General features: G+C 38.3%; 1 protein-coding gene across 5 annotated transcripts in view; it reads left to right on the forward strand.

Moving 5' to 3' along the window:
• The first annotated feature begins 820 nt into the window (after positions 1-820).
• The window catches only part of tcf12 (transcription factor 12), a 96,383-nt gene continuing 77,231 nt past the window's right edge, over positions 821-19,972 (forward strand). For 4 of the 5 annotated variants that reach the window (XM_085401563.1, XM_085401579.1, XM_085401570.1 and 1 more), the window contains exons 1-4: positions 821-993; positions 1,783-1,871; positions 2,098-2,170; positions 13,801-13,892. In XM_085401563.1, coding sequence (XP_085257689.1) covers positions 1,800-1,871; positions 2,098-2,170; positions 13,801-13,892 — 237 coding nt within the window. In that variant the 5' untranslated portion in view covers positions 821-993; positions 1,783-1,799. The remainder of the gene's footprint in view (positions 994-1,782; positions 1,872-2,097; positions 2,171-13,800; positions 13,893-19,972) is intronic. The other variant, XM_085401594.1, reaches the window with a different exon arrangement.

Genomic DNA, 19,972 nt, shown 5'->3' on the forward strand with positions numbered 1-19,972 from the left:
AAACATCTATAAAAATGAGAACTTGATTAAAGCAGAAATTTTGAGGTGAAACCTCTGCAGTCCTGCTCTTTGAATAAAGTGATTTTAAAACAGGGGCATACTTTACTTAGAAACTAAAGATTGGGGTAAACAGATTTTAAATAAAGGTATCATTTACCACACAACGCAGATAATACAGGATCCACTCTGCTGCTGATTTACTTTAATCACTGGTTTAGACTGTCTTACAAATTTATAACAAATAAAATGACCATATCTTACATGCAGTGAACATGAAGGTTTTTTTTTTTAATCTGGAAGTGTGGGATGCTCTAGTATGTACTACGTTTATGCAGGAAAGATAAAGATAAAAGGTTCAGGTTCAGGTTATTTGTACCCAGTAGGTACAGTTGATTTGCAGTAGGTAAGCCATCCATCCTTAAAGGTAAATTTTCAAACAAGCAGAGACAACAGACAGTGATTAAACTGGATACAACATAACGAGGGAGTATATAAATAATTTCCCCCAGGGATCAATAAAGTATTCTGATTCTGATATGGCAATTATGGCTAATCTTTAATAAAAACCTATTTAAACTGGGAAATCAGACTCCCATCATTTCATTGCCCTTATTTCTGAATTTTGAGGAACAGTGTTACTCCACAGTCTGCTAAAACTCGCATTAGCAGTCAGTGATAATAACGCACAGATAAACCTGTCGTGCATCAGCGCGACCCAGGACAGCAGCTCGCGCTGACTCCCGCAGCATCTCCCCCTGTGTGGGACCATCATGTCACTGAGCTCGGCGGAGGGATACAGTAACCAATGTCATCGTGGTGCTGAGGCTTTTGCAAAGCAAAAATGTCTGCCTAAGGGAAACTCGTAACTGATATATATAGAGGATATTCCCCCAGTAATTGCTGTTTAAACCCACATTTCGCTGTTCTGAGGCGTCTTTTCAGAAAACGACTCTTCACCAGATCACCCTAGTCGGGATTTTAATCGGAAAACAGGTAAAATATCAGAAGGAGTTTGCCAAAAAGCTTTCGGACCCGTGAAAGAAGTTGGGAGTTGAGAAAGACCATCACTGCGTTTTGTATTCCGGAGCTGGAAATTGAGATTATCATTTACAATATTTGTTTATCTGTGTTGCCTGTCTTGAAGTGGTCTGTAATTTACGTTTCGGTCTATCGGAGGGCATTGTCTTCTCCGTACTGCTGTCTACACGGACTAAAAACGCTGCAGCTGCCTGCAGCTCGCTAGCTATTTTCAACCCATATGAACTAGGGACTGCAGCTAGTGTTAGCCGCTTAGCTAAGCGACGTTAGGTGCCTCCGCGAACAGTAGGCGATAACCATCGTTATACGTGGAAAATAAGCCGCACAGACCACTGACATTAACACGGTTAGTGACAGCCCGGGCAGAGGGTCGTTTAAACGTCTCGGAGTGATAACAGAGGCACGTTGACGGCGCTCTAACGCGATGCTGCAGGTCCTGGCTTTAACAAGCAGAGCCATCCATTCAGAGCGCTCCTACTAACGGTCTCATCTCTCTTAATCAGCGCAGTGAGAGAAAACAAGTAAAGAGAAACATTTCTGCACACTTTCATCAGTGATTATACGCCCGTTCTGTCCGTGTTTGCCACATGAAGGTTAAAGCCATAGTCAACTTTACTTCACAGTGATGGTCTTTATTCTTCATCCATAACAAATACCTCCCGCGGCAGTCATTTCATGTGGTACTAGTCCCCTCTGCTCAATAAACCAGCAAAGATGTAATCTGATGGACTTTGTCTTCTCCAGCTTTCTAGATCGCCAGGATGAACCCCCAGCAGCGGATTGCCGCTCTCGGAACTGACAAGGAACTAAGTGACCTGCTGGACTTTAGTGCGGTAGGTTGGGTTTTTTTTAAACGCTTTGCCATGCAGCTCCAAGACATGTGATGATTAAACAGGCTTAATAATGACTAATTGATCAATTCCTGTTAGTATATCGAGTAGTATGATTTCACAGGCTAACCTTGATTTAGTGTCATGGCACTGGATTATGTGAATGGTTGCTTTTGCACATCTGACTTGCTCTAATTGTAGGTATGCATTTCTGTGTTTCTCCTTTCAGATGTTCTCTCCACCTGTAAGCGGAGGGAAAAATAGGCCTACCACACTTGGAAGCAGTCAGTTCAGTGCATCAGGTAGGACCTGGTCCCAAAGACCTCTCTGTAAACCCTCTGATACGTAGTCTCTCTTTATCCCTGCTCGCATGACTCATAATTCTGCACTTGAAGATCGGTTGTTTACCTGATTCTGATTTGTTTGAGTTCTGTTTGGACTTATTTATATAAATGGAGACTGGAAGAAAACTGTCTTAGTTTTCAGCATTGCATGTGATTCTTCTCTCTCCTCTGTGTGTGTGTGCTTTTCACATCTGGTGCTTGAAACATGAGCCCTCCACCTGGAATTGTAGTGCAGTGCTGTAGTAAAGATGTAGAACAAAGCTTGGTTTAGGACACAGACGGGTGTAAATGTTTTATTGATCTAATGTGAGTGTTATTCATTTTTTCATCGCATTGTCAGATGCTTTAATTAGGCAGTTCTTTTGTCAGCTTGTGGTTAAGGATTCGCTGTAAGGTTTCCTTCAGGAAAATGCTGTTAATATCCCTAGTGGGATTGTGTGACATTTTCTTATTGAGCAAGATTACAGGAGCATATTGATGATGCCCCTCAAATATACGCATACATTTAAGTGTGTTTTCCATGAATTTCTGGTCTCTTTGGGTTAGGGTTAGTAGGTGGTTTGGTCGTAATAACTAGCGTTAAGCTTTTCTGTTTCTGGATCGCTTCCTATATCTATAAACGCTACAGGACATGAATCCGAAGCACATCTATTGTCTGATGTGCCACTAGAGAAAGTCAACAATCGAGCTTTATGTATTGTGAAAGCATGTCTTGTGTGCATCCACAAAGCCTCGTTGTCATCGGTTATCTGCGAAACGAAAGACACACACTGAGGAGAAATGACAAAGAAACAAGAACAGAGCTGTCACACATGAACTGCGGGGCTGACTTTTATAATACCTAATCATTCAAGTAACGATGATGCTGTGTGTGTGTGTGTGTGTGTGTGTGTGTGTGTGTGTGTGTGTGTGTGTGTGTGTGGTCTCTTCAGTAAAACAAATGGCAAGAAATTCTAGTGAAATTGCTCTGAGAATTTTCAAATAGTCGCACCTTTCTGGTAAGCTTCCCACGCATATGTTCATGTAATGTAATAATAACACAAAGTTTCACATTGACAACAGCGTTGTCAATATTTTTGAAGGTTTTCATGTGACAGTGTTTTAGGTATACCTTTATAAAAAATAATAAATCTGAGCATGCCGCCACCACTACTATCTGCTCCCTGAGAAGTCAGAGCCGATTTGAAACAAGTTACAGGAGTGCCAGACAGGAAATGTATTGCAGAGCTTTTTCACTTGATTGTGTCAGATTACACAGGTGGAAACCTCAGTGAATGTTTCTCTAATTGTGGATGTTTTCAGCCGGGTTGTTTTGTCATTGCTGCAGCAAGCTGATGACAAAAAATGAAACAGGTTTCTTTAATGTTGATTTATCTGCAAAACAAGCATTTTTACTAGGATGACTAAACATTGGTGTTGTCCATGCAGTGCACTGTAAGGCATAACTATGTGCTGTTGTGGTTTATTATAGGAAGGTGCTCTTAAATACACTGTGGCCAGCCTGGTGCTTTTTCTGTGGAGAATTGTAAGTTACAGCTCAAAGCTCATTGGCACCGGTGTGTGTCTTCTGGTAACCAAGTTTTTTCTTCAAAACTGAACTAAGGCTACACCTGGGCTGTTGGTTAAAAACAAAAATGATAAAAATTATGTGGGCGTGACTGTGTAATTACAAGATGTTTTGTAGATTTTATTTGCAATTTGTAAATGTAATATTTTGTGAGAAACATACTATCTGCAGATATTTTTATTATTATGACATGAACTATGTTTAGAGCAGATTTAAAGAGCTCAGATTAGGTATTAATGTCTCCTTTTGCTTATTTCTATCTAAGTACAGATTTATAAATAGGCAGCTTTGTTTCAGTTCTTTTATTCCCCCTACAGTCTAGGTTTGACTGTTTGTGTTAGATAATTAAATAGTTTTTCCACACATAGTTTTAAATTGGAGCTATAATAACTCTAATTATTGTTTTATGGTAACACTTCAGATGTTTTTGTTCTTTAATTTGCAATACATCTTTGTTTGCTGTTAAATAACCGTGTTTGTTTCTAAAAATAAAATATTAGTTTGTAATGGGGGTAATTCCATGTCAGTTCTTCACCTCCGTTACACCTGACCGCATCTCAGATTCGCCTGAAAAAGAAATAAAAATCCAGGGGACAGATAAACTTCTTAAAAGGAATTATGCAAAACAAATCAGGTCCCTACAATCATTAGGTTTCTCAATATAAAGGTAAGGCTGGTGATGTGGTTCTGTGAATGTGGACTCGCTGGAGTGTGGCTCAGGTTATCTTAGATCGGTGGATTGAAGTCCTTAATATATTTGTTTGGCTGATCTCTGATAGCAGAATTGGAGAAACCATAACTTTGCAGGTAGGGGACTGATATTTCTTCACTGTGATATTTCTGAGGTATGACACCATATACTAAATCTAAATTAACTATTTTACAAAGAGCACCTTTCTGTTAATATTATACTCAAAATATGTCATGGTGGTTTTTTTTAATTGGATGAATTGAGATTGAATGATCCACTGTGTTTTTAAAAAATTATATATCTATATAGATATATAACTTGATTGATAAATAATTAGATGTAGGACAGAGAGATTACACTCAAGTGTTTTTGAGTTGCATGATATTTCTACATCCATTTATGGTTTCGTGTCACAGGATATATTTTGCTGTAAGAGACACACTCTGGAAAGATTTCCATAGCTTTTTAGCTTTTCTGTTTTTTAGTTTCAAATTTTGTTAAGTCACATCTTAAATATTTCCTGTGGAACTTCAGCAAAATTCACTACTGAAACTATATCACGCTGCAGTATCATGGAGAAGATGAGCCACTAAAAGTGTCTTACATCTAAATAGCGAGAGGGAATTTATTGTCTGCTTTAGTATTTTGTGTTTTTGTAGCAAAAACTGCTCGTATGAGCTATACCACTTTTTTCCAACAAACAAGCATCCGCACAACTTTGACTCTGCAGTGGATTGTAATTTCAGGAGGCTAAATTTAGTTTGCATATGTATGCATGTATACGTTCTAATTTAAATATTCCAGCACTGACACCTATAGCGGGTAAATCCCTCTTCCCTTTAGCCTACAGCCAGAGCTCATGTCTCTCTGATCCTCAAGGTAGGGGAAGAAGCACCTACATAAGTGATTGTGAACTTAAGGCAAGTGAGTGTGCAGTCATGAGTGTGGAAATTGCAGGGAATGAGGGTTTGGATTATTGCATCTCAGCTGGGCATAGCCAGATAATTGAGGCAGAGTGGCACATGCAGGACCCTTCAAAAGTGTGTCAGAGAAAGATGGATTGGAAAAAATAGCCAAAGTGGCTCTAACGGAGATTCATCATTTCTCTCCTCCAGCTGTGTTGATGATGCAAATCTGATGAGGCCATTGACTCTTCAGTGGAGTGGGGCTGCTGTGAAATGGGTAATTTTCATTTAGTGGGTATGTAGTGGTACATTTGTTGACTGTGACCAGCAGCTGTTGTAGGTTGGTTTGTCAGTCAGATGGATCCCAAAATGAAATGTCTCATTGCCGGTCGTAGCTACAAAGAGAGCGTCACTGCTGCTGCCTCACTTTGAGGTCAGTTTTGTGTGCAAAGCATCAGATTTGGTTATTAATTATCAGATTGATGTCACCTAACAAAAATAAATACTCTTGCCTGTAAAGTCAAGATGGTTTTCAATGATTTAGAAATGCATTACAGAGAAGATACATGAAGGATGTAAGCATATGCCAGTTAAAATTGTTCAACCGTGTATGAAGGAATGATACCCTGCAGGGTGTCACCTCGCAGGAAGGCTCCTAGGTTTGAATACACTGGCTGGCTCAAGTCTCCCTGTGTGAGTTCATTTCATGTACCCTGGCTTTCTCCCGCAGCCCAAAGACATGTGTGTTGGGTGAAGTGGTGATTCTGAATTGGCTGTTTGTGTGAATATGAGTGTGATAATTAAACAGTTTTTCCACACATAGTTTTAAATTGGAACTATAATAACTCTAATTATTGTTTTATGGTAACACTACATCTTTTATTTGCTGTTAAATAACCGTGTTTGTTTCTAAAAATAAAATATTAGTTTGTAATGGGGGTAATTCCATGTCAGTTCTTCACCTCCGTTACACCTGACCGCATCTCAGATTCGCCTGAAAAAGAAATAAAAATCCAGGGGACAGATAAACTTCTTAAAAGGAATTATGCAAAACAAATCAGGTCCCTACTATCATTAGGTTTCTCAATATAAAGGTAAGGCTGGTGATGTGGCTCTGTGAATGTGGACTCGCTGGAGTGTGGCTCAGGTTATCTTAGATCGGTGGATGCTTGAAGTCCTTAATATATTTGTTTGGCTGATCTCTGATAGCAGAATTGGAGAAACCATAACTTGGTTGTCCGTCTTTTTGTGTTGGCCCTGTGATAGACAGACTTGCACCTCATGAATAGGCTCCAGCTCCTCTCATATCTAATATAGATGCCAAATAAGACATTTGCAGTGGTTAATATTTTTCTGGCCAAATGAATCAGGGCAGTGTGATGTAGAGCAGAAGTTCTAGAGAAAAGTAATCTTTCCCTGCGAGAAAGGGAGGAGTAAAGGCTGAATGTTATGAGGTGTAATCAAAATGTTCTGGAAACCAGATCATGAAAATCAAAAACCGTATCTGATTTGAGTTTACCCGATCTCTCCCTTTAAGATTATCTTCACGTGCATCTCTTGACCATTTTCAGCCCCACTTTTATTTTTCCTTCCTGCATGTCCCGCTATGACCACTTGCACTGTGTGCTCTGTGATTTCTGCACACACCCTTGAACTTGTGCAGAGAGCAATCCTAAACTTCTCTTTCAATCTGTGTCCATCTACAAATGAGCATGTTTCAGTTAAAGAATTGTCAGTGTCAATGAACAAAAGTGGCAAGTGAGGTCAGGAGCACATCCACGAGTGTGCCGTTTGTTTTTCTTGATAGTCACACGGTCGTGCATAAGAATTTCTTTTCCTCTGGGGTCAGTCTGAAGTTTCTGAGGGAGAACATTCAGAGCAAACAGCCTGAACTGTGCTTCATGCCTCTTGATCACACCTCATATTATCAACATTTCTGTCCCGATTAGATGCATCCCTAATTTTGGGCTAACAGGTCTTAATTTAAATTTGTTGAAATATAGTGTTTGAGATTGTCGATTATGTCAGGAAACAGCGTGTTTGAAATTCACTGTTTCTAGCTGTAATCATGGACATGTTTGTTTTGTAGCCAGTGTTTGTAGCTAGTGCAAAAGATTGTGGTAAATAAAAAGGTGTGGTGTAAGTGTAGCTTATATGGAGTAATGGAGGGTTGATGTTAACCCTGTGTATCCCTGTTGGAATCAGTTGGATTTGTCTGATTTCAGTTGCTATTTCACATTATTGTGATTTGCGTGAAAACATTTGGCACAGTCATAGTTTTGACTGGGCTGCTCTAAGATCATTTATACAAGAAACCATCAATTAGACATCAAGCCCAAAAACCTTCTCCCTGAGGGGCCCCATGTGTACTTGTGTATTGTGGAGTAGTGTCTTCATGGACAAGTCTGTGTGGTCACAAAAAAATTGGCAGGCATGTGGACGTCTGCACAGAGCCTCACATTCATCATCTTTGCGATGTAGAAATTTACGTCACTCGGACCTGTGTGAACCCTAGCATTACTCTAACAGACATGGAAACTATATCACGCTGCACTATTTGCCAGAAGTGAATACATCCCTTTGGAAAATAGATCTGATTATCAAATGATCCACAGCCCTCATTTACTGCATTAAAGGCCCCATGGTAGAAGCGTAATGAGCGTTAGTCAACCTTTTTATTACTGGGATAGTGGGATAATAGTGTTGCACCAATATCTGAAGAAATGCTCAAGATATGTTTGCGTTGCTCTGGTTTTTTGAGTGTACCTGGCCAGATCTTTGTCAGAACCTTGTCTGTCTCCTTTGGGCACTTATGGGAGATTCGTCTAGTCTCTAGTACCTTGTGTCTGGAGACAGGAAATAATGTTTCTAGCTAGTGTTTTGTTATATAGAAGATTTTATTACACACAAGTTCAATGTACTTCCCCCCCCCCCAAATAAGAAGCAAAACTGTACAAAGAAATAAAATATAACTCGACAAATACACAAACACAAGCCACAGGTCATCACAGTCCTTTTTGTGTGTTACTGTTTGCATCTCATTTACTGTGGTCGTCCGGCCCACTTTCATGCCACACACCTCATCTGAGTCAAACAGATTTATCTCGGCCTCATATAGACAAAGATTATACACCCAGTATTCATCAAGCTTCTTTTCATGTTCTTTTGCAAATTGTAATCCTGCAGTTTAGTACAGTTGTGTACTTCCATATAGTAGCTGCAACTCATTATTAGTTGGCCATCAGTTTTACTGCAGGCTTTTTCCATCTTGATTTAGATTTTTTTTTCTGTTCCTCTGCCAACGCTCTTCATGTAACGCCATGATGCACACATGGAAATAGATATAGCCCAAGGGTCCAAAACTGAGAACCCAATATGAGAATGTATGAGAAAGTACATGCATAACTGTTTCAAACTTACTCTACAGCTCTTGAGGTTTCCCAAATGACTGGTAACACACACACACACACATACATACATACATATATATATATATATATATATATATATATATATATATATATATATATGTGTGTGTGTGTGTGTGTGTGTGTATACATATATATATATGTATACGTTCTAAAAATAACCTGCGATATGTGAAATCCGTAAAGTAGCCAACTTAATTTTTTGACAATTATTATAGATTTTAAGGCTTAAGGCTATTATAGGTTTTTTTAAGGCTACACATTTTATACACTTTTCTCAGACAGGCATGAAAATTTTCACACTTTTCACCCGCAGGTGCCTTTGATGGTGTATAAAAGTTTTGTCAGCATTGGTGCGTTTGTTGGGTAGAAAACTTACAAACATACAGTACAGCACTTCAGAGTCACACTGCTAGCGATCGAAGATTTATGTAAATTTGACAAGCTGAATGCATTCTGTACTGTACAGGAGACACGGTACGAGATTGATTGATTGCACTGCAAAAAAAAAAAAGCATGCAAAATTGCACAAAAAAATCCGCAAAACATATAGCGAGGGACCACTGTATACAAAATGTGTCACTGTCTTTGCCCATAGGAGCAATTTATGTATTATGGGCCCCATGTGTTATGTTAAGTGTATTTCAGATACTGCCAGGACCAAATGCTCTTTTTTGTAAAATAAATGCATAACATTTGGCGTGTGGTTGTGCTGCCAACTGTTTTCAAGTGATGAAAAGTATTCATTCTCCAAGTGAGTAAGATGATATAGATTCCTATCTCAGCAAATGTCACTAGTAGTGAAATTCTAAATACAAACTGTAATGCTTGGCTATTTTTTTCCTGCAGTTTGCTGAGCAGACACTTTCACAGCCTTGTTGAATTTTCTTGCATCAGTAATATTGAACTTAATGCTCAAATCTTTTCATTTGTACAAAAAGTGCACAAATAATTTTATTGGCTGGCTTTTAACTGAATCTAGGTTTGGTGCAAGCTGTTCATGAATGATGCCGTAGAGATGGTAAGAAAGGAGGAGTCAGCATGTTATTACAAACACAACCACTACAACCACACTGCTTGCTTTTTCACCCAGAGCCTTCTACTGAAAACATGTTGTTGATAATGGTTTGATGGACTACATACTGAATATTAGGGATGTTCCTACAAATTTGCTGGTCAATTAAGCTGGAGAACAAAAATCAGATGAGGTGGACAGGTCTTAAAGTCATAGAACAGAAAAAAAAAAAGAGCTCAGTCTAATGCAGGGACGTCAAAGTCATTGGACACTGCGGGCCACATAAAGCCCACTTTTAGCTCAAGTCGGGTGGACCAGTTAAACTCCCCTTTCTATCAGTGTAAAGAACTTCTAGTCTAACATAGTGGAAAACACCCTGAGACACACTCGGAGACCAAACATTTCTTAAAAAAACGATGAATGTGAACCTGATTCTCCATGTTTCATTATGCTTACATTGCAGCCAGCCAGTGTATTTGCGTGTTTTCTTTATCCTCTTCTATCAGTGAGTAATCTCATTGTGGTGGCTGTCTGTGTACCGAGAAGAGAGGGAACCCTAGAGCCCTTTTGGAGATGGTAATCAGACAAGATGACAACCAGTGGCCCAGACTGCAAACACTGACCATTGTTACATTCACAGTGTAAAATGCCTCAGCTGGGCGACAGCATGTCACCATCGTGTCATCACACTACCAACACTAGTAGTTCAATTAGTAACACGAGTATCACGGCCTCAAATGTGGATGACAAAACCGACAAATCACAAAAGCGAGACAAATTAACTTTATAGTTTGCCCACTGAAGAAGAGGAAATGAATCTACTCCGTGCAAGCAGCAAAGCACCATGTCTGTCAGGATGAAACTTATTTGTTGCGCTGCTCACTGGTGCGTGATTTCTGGTTACAGAAATGTCACTGACTTTCGGGTAAAATGTATAATTAGACAAACAGGTTTCTGACTAAGAAGTTCTTGGCAGAATGGAGGCTGAAATTGTAGTATTGACACTAAAAATTAAAAAAAAAAAATCTAACTGCAGTATCATTTCAGATTGGGTATTTTTTCCGTATCTTGTAATCATTGTTCCACATCCTCATCAATTTCCGATAACACCAAAGGGCTTTGTTTGTGATTATTAGCTTTAGTGACGCATAAAAAGTTCCATGTAAGCTGCACTGAACCTCATTAGGTGAAACTGAACATTATATGTAGGGCTGCAGAGCTGTATTTAGATGTTGGTGAATCAGAGGACCACCACCAAACACGTTTTGATCAGTGATTATAGGTTTGTTTTTAGCTGTGCATAATTAACTTTTGCTTTTTACTTGTTGTTTGTTAGTTTCACTTGGAAAAATTCAGCGTTTTTGATTATTAGACCAACTTTGCTGCATATCATCTGTTAAATTTGTTAAACCTGTTAAAGTGTAAAAAAAAAAGTTTTTTTTGTTTGTTGTATTATTTTTTCTGAGCATACCCAATATTTATAAAATCTGATATTCTTTATTTGAAGTTGGAAATGAACAAATGGGATTGCATTTTACTGGGACAGATATTATTACAACAGGGACAATCAATAACTTCGAGAATATTGATGCTTTACCCGCGTTGCAGTTATGTTTTCTTTGTGGTGACTTTGGCTATTACAGGAGCACAATAATGTTCAATCGAGGCATCAAATATTTGTTACTGACTATATCACATAAATTAGATTGTAAAAATCAGATATTGTGTTTTTCAAGCTGTGCCAGATGCTCTAGCTTTGCAGATTGGTTGGCGTTATTGATTTTATTTGTTTATCAGTTTGAGTTTTGAAACATTCAGGTTTTCTTTAATTTAGAAAATGAGTTTTATCACGTTTCAGTGCTCAGCTGTTTAGCCTGCCATACATCGGATTACCAAGTTTCTGGTTGCTTTGTGGTACATGAGGAGAATTTGAAGGAAAAATATATTTATGTGTCACATTTAAAGATATCAGTTAGTCACTTTTCTTTTTGTTTTGTTGTAAAAATCACACTGCTGTCATGGCAGTCTGGGTGTTAATCAGACCAAAGGCTTGCACCTGTAATTAAATAGCATTTCCAACTTGTAAGCAAGACAAGAGTCTGTTTATGTGACCCACCCAGGTTATTAAGTTTTTCTTTTTGTTTTTTCTTTTTTGCTCATTTGTGGTCATTGTTATATCCAAAGCTGCTGGCTGAAGATGTTTTTTGGCGGACATTAAGTGTTGCAGCTCAGAACTAATTTCACTAATTACTGTCATCAGTAAATCTGTGAATTATTTTCCTCCAGATTTTTTTTCCTGAATAAAATATTAGAAAATGAACAGCATATGCAAATATCTTGTTTTGTTCAGACAACCACCCGAAACTCAGATATATTTCTTAATAATGAAAATTGAAAAAGGAAAAAAAACCCCACAGAAAACATTTCAAGCTGGAAAAGCCAGAATAAAAGAGAAGTGCATTTTTTTTTCATTATTATTATTGTGCTGTTGTCAAACTGGTAAACTTAATCACGTTGAGAAAATTAAAAAAAATATGGGTGGTAGATTTGTTTTGACAAAGAAATAGGTAGATATAGGAGTCATACTATATTATATATATTATATATTTTATATATAGTATATTATATATAATATAGGGCAGCACGATGGCACGGTGGTTAGCACTGTTGCCGCACAGCAAGAAGGTCCTGAGTTCAATTCCAACATCAGGCCGGGGTCTTTCTGTGTGGAGTTTGCATGTTCTCCCCGTGTTTGCGTGGGTTCTCTCCGGGTACTCCGGCTTCCTCCCACCGTCCAAAGACATGCAGCTTGTGGGGATAGGTTAATTGGATAATCCAAATTGTGCGAATGTGCGAATGAATGTGAGTGCGAATGGTTGTCTGTCCCTGTGTGTTGGCCCTGCGACAGACTGGCGACCTGTCCAGGGTGTACCCTGCCTCTCGTCCTATGACAGCTGGGATGGGCTCCAGCGCCCCCTGCGACCCTGAAAAGGATAAGCGGAAGCGAATGGATGGATGGATATATAGTATAATGTATTTAATTGTCAGATGTTATACTGTAATGTTAATGATTTAAACATTGCCATTGGAAAATGTGAAAAACAGTTACATTCGATATTTGCTGAGTAGGATATTATTGTTGTGAAATAAAAATTATACAATGCTTTTATAAGGTGTTGTAAGTGCATGAACGCTGCACATGGGTCATTTTAGTCCTGGTAGGTGGTTGCCAGGCAACATGATAGCATCATGTCACATGGATAAAAGTTATATCTGTGTGATGTACCTATGTGCCAAATTTGGTTCATTAGGTGTCAATCTTGTGGAAGGAATTCACAGGCAAACAGAGACACAGAAATTTAATTTGTTATAGTACGATTAGTTGGATATATTATTAGTTCACACGTGAACTCTTTCCTTTATCTGTAAAACATATTCTAATGTAATCTAATTCATTATGGATTATAATAACTTTTATACCAAAAAAAAAGTTAGAAATGTAAATTGGACAAACACAGATTTATATAGATTGTTCTCGTGCTTGTCTTTTGCTACTTACAAAATAAATATTCCGTGCGGAAACACACAAACTCTTTACATAATTGAAATGTCTGAAAATTCCCAAAAACAGATTCGTAATTATGAAAAAAAATTTGCCAGCAAATCTGTAAGAAATCAAAGCCTTTAATGTTAAAAAAAGGTTCATATATTTTCCACACATTTCCAATGTTCTAGCCATGCCAGAACAGATGTGTAAGAAACATTTTTTTATAGTTAAAAAGATTACAAAAGCAAATATAAATATAAGGGTCATTATATACAGTGAGTTATAAACAGAAGATGTCGTGTTAAACACAACCACAGGGACACTAAATAAACCGGTGTTGTTTGAGTGAAGACACAGGTACATGTGGTACGGGTACACTGAACTGTGAGGGTAATCGGGACTTTCTGACTGAGTTGTGCTCTCTGTTTCTGACAGGTATGGATGAGCGGACCACCCAAGCATCTTGGACCCCAGGTGGCGAGTCCAGTCCTTCCTATGAGTCCAGTCCTTCTTATGAGTCCTCAAGGGTAAGATGACCCACACGATAATGCTCCTGAGTGACCTTTCTGCTCCACAGCACATCGTTTAACACTTACTATAACAAAGACCTTATCCCAGCACCATTGTTGCTGTTGGACCTATGATAGACATGTATTTGTGTGACAGACGGGACCAGCAAAGGTTAGAAAACACTGGAATCTGGTGTTATTCTTGAGCTTCCTTTTAGTTTAAAAAATATTTCAGTTCAGGCTATATTTAAATGGTGCTTGTTATTCATTTCCACAATGAGGCAAGGTCTTTTTCAATAACATAATAAGACTTTTGATAAAGGGATTGATAAAATAATCCAATCCCTGTCAGAAAGTAGATGACTAAATTAAAGATATAAATGAAAGATTAAAAAAAATACCCTGTCACGATTTTGCAAAACTAAATCGGCAGTTTGAGTGTCTAATACTGAGAGTAGTGAAAATATCCGCATGTTAAATTAAATATGGGTTTGTTTCTCCTTTTGTTGGTTAATTGAACAAAATATACTTATTTTTAAATCATATAAAACAGAGAAATGCAGGCAAAATAATCTAATTTGAGAATGTAAAATGCCAAGGATTAATCTGTTACCAAAATAGTTGCAAGATTTTTATCTGTTGATCCACTGATTCAGTCAGAAAACTGAGCTTCAGAATAAGCAGGTGCTTTTTGCCGTACATTTAAAAACTTTACTCTCCATGAAAACAAGACAATATTATGTTTATTATGTTATAAGCTGCATTGCAGGAAAATATGGTTTGTGATCATCTCCGCAGGCCAATCAGCCTGTCTGTAAATGTAAATGTTTAATGTTAGTCCTTTTTTAAATCATGGCAAATGGTGGACTTTAAAATTAAAGGATCAACTTATTCATGGATGCATATCCGAAGATATTTACAGAAAACAATATTTTTAGTTATTTTCTTCATTCTGTCCATAACTAATATCTGCTGATATCCAGCACTCTGCTACCCTGCACTATGCACAGTTAGTTCAGTACAATTTAGCCTATGATCTCAGGCCTGTGTGAAGTAGAAATGAGAAATTTGTTTAAATTTGTCACTTTAAGGAGTGTAAATTAACATGATATGTCATGGAATTAAAAAATTTTAAAGGTCATGTAGCTTTATTTGTGATGACCTAATCCACTGTAAATCGTATCTTCAAAATATTCTCAAGTGTAGTTCATTTGTAAAATAATGAACAAGATGTGTGCATGTTCATTTCCATGTGAAACTGTATCTCTTTGTTTAAGTGAGAACATCTCACTGTTTGTGTGAGCAAGTGTGAACAGCTCTTCCCGTTTGTTTGTCCCTCACACATTGGTTGTTCTAGATGCCCTGTATGAATTTCATTTAATGTCAATCTCCTGTCACTTTCTATTAGAATTCAGTTAAATGTCAGAGCCACTCGAGCTGCGTTACCTTGTTTATTTCTCTGTGCCCTTCCCGAATGAACATCTACAGGCTATGGTAACATAGGCAGCTTGATTTGAATTATAAGACTGAGACGCTTGAGATATCTTTGCTCCAGGTGCATATAAATGAGTGATTCTGACATTACAAGGCACACCATCAGCCAGCAGACAGCTGTTTGCACCTCCATAAGGCGTGCATGTCAACACTCACACACAGCTGCGTACGTACCTTACAGATTTGATTTATATACCCTATAGAATATTATATCCCGCATATGCTGGTTTAGGAAAGAAGTGGCTTTTCTTGTAAAGCTCAATAGACTATAGTAATCTGTCCAGACAGTTTCAGGTTTTTCAATGAATAATGTATTTTGAGATTTTTTTTTAATACAGTTCACATAGTTTTGATGTCTGCTCGCAAACATTGTTGACCATCTGAAAGGTGACCTAATTAGATTCAAAGAAAAGCTGCATATTTAAAAAAAAAAGTTTTTTTGTTATTATTATTTACCGCAAGAAAAATACTCATGAAATAACTAAATAAAAGGAAAGAACTGAATTAAAAACGAATAACAAAAAATTTCACAAAACCAAAGCCTAAAGAAAATAATAAATACATCATCAGTTAGGGCTGCACGTTTAATCGTTAGAAAATCGCGATCTCGATTCATACTTATGTGCGATCTCATTTCCAAATGACAACGATTTAAAAAAAAGAAAGAAAAAAAAGACGACGACGATTGTACCGCATTTTGATCCGGGACGTAATCTGCATGAAAACAAGCGCTCACTCTTCCTGCTCAACAAATGACAAGGGCGGAGCCTTATACCACGTGATACAGAAGCTGTGCCGTGTGATGCTAAAATTAGCAGGGAAAAAACAACGGAGAGCACGTCAGGGATGACGAGAAAGTGACAGGAGAAAATCCGTCCCGGTCAACCACCCAAACACCAATAACGGGAACCTTATGCAGCGCTTCCCTATACCCGTCGAACTCCCGCAGGCACAAAGAAATTACGGAGGCTATCACTTATCACCTGACCAAAGATATGGCTCCCATCAACACTGTGCAAAACGAGGGATTTAGGGAAATGATCAACACTAACTAATGATTAAATGCAGAGTGCTATATAAAGAAATGGTGAGTAAAGAGAGGTGTCTGTTGCTGTCTTTCATTGATTTTGGTACATCAAGACACGACAAGACTGATCTGTGAGTGATTGCGTGCAGTCCAAGTCAGACCATGACTTTTTGGAGACACTTTGCTACGTATTGTGCAATCACTTTGTGATCAAAAGTGGTCACCCTGAGGTTAAGGGTGTTGCATGTGCAGTAAGCATTCAGTGCGGTCACAGGGCAGCCAACTGATTTTTCCTGTCACAAGGAGGTTGCTGTAGGTTTTTACTGTTGAATGACTGAACCATATCATGGTCATCTCAGGCACCAAAGGCTGCTATTGAAACTTAATGTTAACAAGGTGCAGCACAATGTTGGCTTAAAGAGTGTTGAACTAAAAAAGCTTGTTTCAGACAGTGAATGAACTAAACAGGTGCAGCAAAGAAAAATTATAAGGTAAAATAGGGAATATTTTAAACTTGAAATCATGGAAAGCTACTGTAGTAGAATGAAAGAATAAAAATATAGGGGCACACATGAGCATAACGGTCCACTTTGAGGCATAACTGCACTAAATATTAATATCACAGCAAAATCTCCTCATGTCATGATATATGTGCTTGTTGCACGGCATAGCTACGAGAACACTGCTTTAATTTACATTTTAAACAGCAGCCCTGACCACAAGCCCTTACCAGACGTCACTACAGGAGTCTCAGTAATGGTGGGCTGTTAGTAGGTAAACCATAACACTGTTCTTGGCCAGGCAGGCAAAGGAAACCACAGCAACCAAAGTCTGAACACAGCATGGCTGAAGTAATAACCCCAGCACTACTAAATAAATGACTGTGTGTGGCAGTACTGAACTCACTGAAGAAGCCATAGTGTTCATGTGCTTTGTAATCGATAACAGCTAAATAATGATTGATTAGCATAGTGTTTTGCTTAAATTTACCTAAATGAAAGCTTTAAAATAATGAGGCACCTGCAGTGGAAATGGATATGATGTATGATGCAAATTTGTAGACAGGCTAAATATTAACATTGTTATTTTCATAAATGGAACATTTAATTTGTTTGTTTCAGATCCATTTTTCCATTTAGAACTAATCTGTCTTACGTTTCCTGTAACCAATTTTCTAGCCTTGTTTTTTAACTTAATATAAATTTGCACACAAGAGACAGACAAAGTGAATAATCTTGGCTAATTTAACCTAATTGTAATCATTAATTATAAGCATTAGTAAGGGAGTATTGTTGTGATGATGGGAATTACTAACTTGTCAATGTCTTTTCTTGAACCTGAGCACTCAGGACAGACCATAACCAAAACAGGCCGATATTAAAATCAGGTGGTGCCAGTAAAAGTTAGAGTAACTCGGATTTCTGTGATTGCCAACTTTGCATTTACAAACCATCTAGTGAAAGATATTGTGTAAAGACTGAGATTTCTGGATAATATAATTCAAATACATCTGTTTACTGAGTTCCATTTGCTGAATCACCTATCCCAGCAAGAGCCTGACATTTGCATAGGCAATTTATAGAAGCTGTTCCACTAAGATAAACTTTTAAAAATCTATTTGCAATTAAACCATCATTTATATGTTTCTGCATCTTTACAGAAGATGAGATTTTTAAATTGAGCTGCAGAAATCTTGCTGTTTTCCCCTTTTTCCTGAATTTTTTTAGGCAGAGACAGAACAGTAGAACAGACTCTTGGATTGTTCTTATCTCAGGTGAAACTTTGGAGATTTGATTCAGTGTAATTTATAGAACTTATTAAATTAGTATCAAATAACTAAATTAAAAACAAGACTTACTTTCTAAGATTTCCCAGTTTTTCTCTGTTCATTGTATCTGTCCAAGGCTCGTGGAAAAAAATCTGAGTGCTTCATCTTTCAGTGTGTTACAAAGGGAATTCAGTGTTGTCCCTGAGCTTGTTTGAGCTGCTGCTACGAGTGTGTGACCAGTCGACTGTGAACAGTCCCGAGCCCTGGCGTGCTGACCTTGGCTCCCAGCCATTCGATGTATCCTGGGCAGCTGTGGCTGTAGGCTGGCGGTCTGACAGGCAGGGCTGTGCCCACCGCCACTACACAACAACCCCCACTTCCCTAGTGCCCTGCCCCAACTTGATACTCGACCCCACACGCATCCATCATGACCATATCATTACTTCCCAAGCTGCCACATGCAGCCACATGTTCACCTGGGATGCAACACAGAGTGTGGAAGAGATGACTCTTTAAACACTGTGGCGAGCGACTGGGGAATGAGGCATGGGCTCCGGCCTGTACGCTGCCACAGTGATCTGACAGTTATTTAGCCACCAGTGCTAACGTGGCCCTGTGGCACAATGACAGCGTGTGTTAGTGTCTTGGATGGATGTAGGCCACCAGTGTTTGGGAATGATGAGGGACCTTTGATTGACGATCTAACAGTCCCAGTGTGAACACGCAGATGAATGTAGAAACATGCACTAAGCTTGGATTGACCGTTACCCTCCTACTTCTTTTTCCTGCACTGCTGACTGACCCTGATGGTCTCTTCCTGCTTTGCAATTATAAAACTGAAAGGAAGTGCTTTTCAGTTTGATATTTTGCTTAACTTTCCTGTGTAGAGTCAAATATATATAAATATATAACTCTCTCTCTACCTACCTACCTACATACCTACATACATACATACATACATGAATATTTTTTAAATGTATATACATATATACACTGTATGGAGTTGAATGCAAAGGTTTGTACAACACTGTATGTTAAAGATATCTTTTCACCTTTAAGGGTGAAAACAGGGGGATATTGCTCTAAAGTTTAGTAAAATGTTGTGAATTTTAACAACAAAAAAATTGAAATTTTACATTAAATTTTGTGTCAGGTTTGGCTTGGCTTCAGACCTTTAAATCCATCTGCTCCATGAGACTCATTCCTTAGGTGGTTGGACATAAAACTGCAAGTTTTCAGTGGAAAAGTAAGCAACAAATTCCCAGTCAGCATCATGGGCAGGATTAACACTACTGTCAGTCATAGAATGTATATAAAATATGGATGTAGTCCTGTCATCATCCACTGGCCCCTCCTGGAGTTGTTTATGGGTGCACCTTGCATTCATATAACTTACAAACAAAAACAAACTAGAATTTCATTCAGCAAAACTCGAGCATAAACTTCTTGCTTATGCTGTGCCTCACAGCTGGCCTTATTGTTTGTCTTTTTAATTAAATTAAAAAGACGCCAACAAGGCAGGCGTTAGTGAGAGGTCCAGCTCAGTGATTCCAAATATTGGACATCATAATGTCTTCATTAACTTCACTTCTTCATAAAATCCAAATGGATTTGTTGCAGTTGTTACGAAGGGGGGAATCTATCCTTAAAACCTTAAAACTTATTTGTTTGTATCAGGCTCTAAACGTGTTTGTTTCATAGCTGAAGTTTGGCATTTTAGTCAGAGAGTCTGTGGGGAATAGCTCGCTTTTGAAGCCAGCCTCAAATGGCCATTAGTGGAAGTACAATTTGCTACTTGTTGCCAAGCTA

The sequence above is a fragment of the Rhamphochromis longiceps genome, linkage group LG1 (assembly GCF_057381845.1).
Source record: "Rhamphochromis longiceps isolate RC_006_pf linkage group LG1, R_longiceps_female_GT1.1, whole genome shotgun sequence".
NCBI lineage: Eukaryota > Metazoa > Chordata > Actinopteri > Cichliformes > Cichlidae > Rhamphochromis > Rhamphochromis longiceps.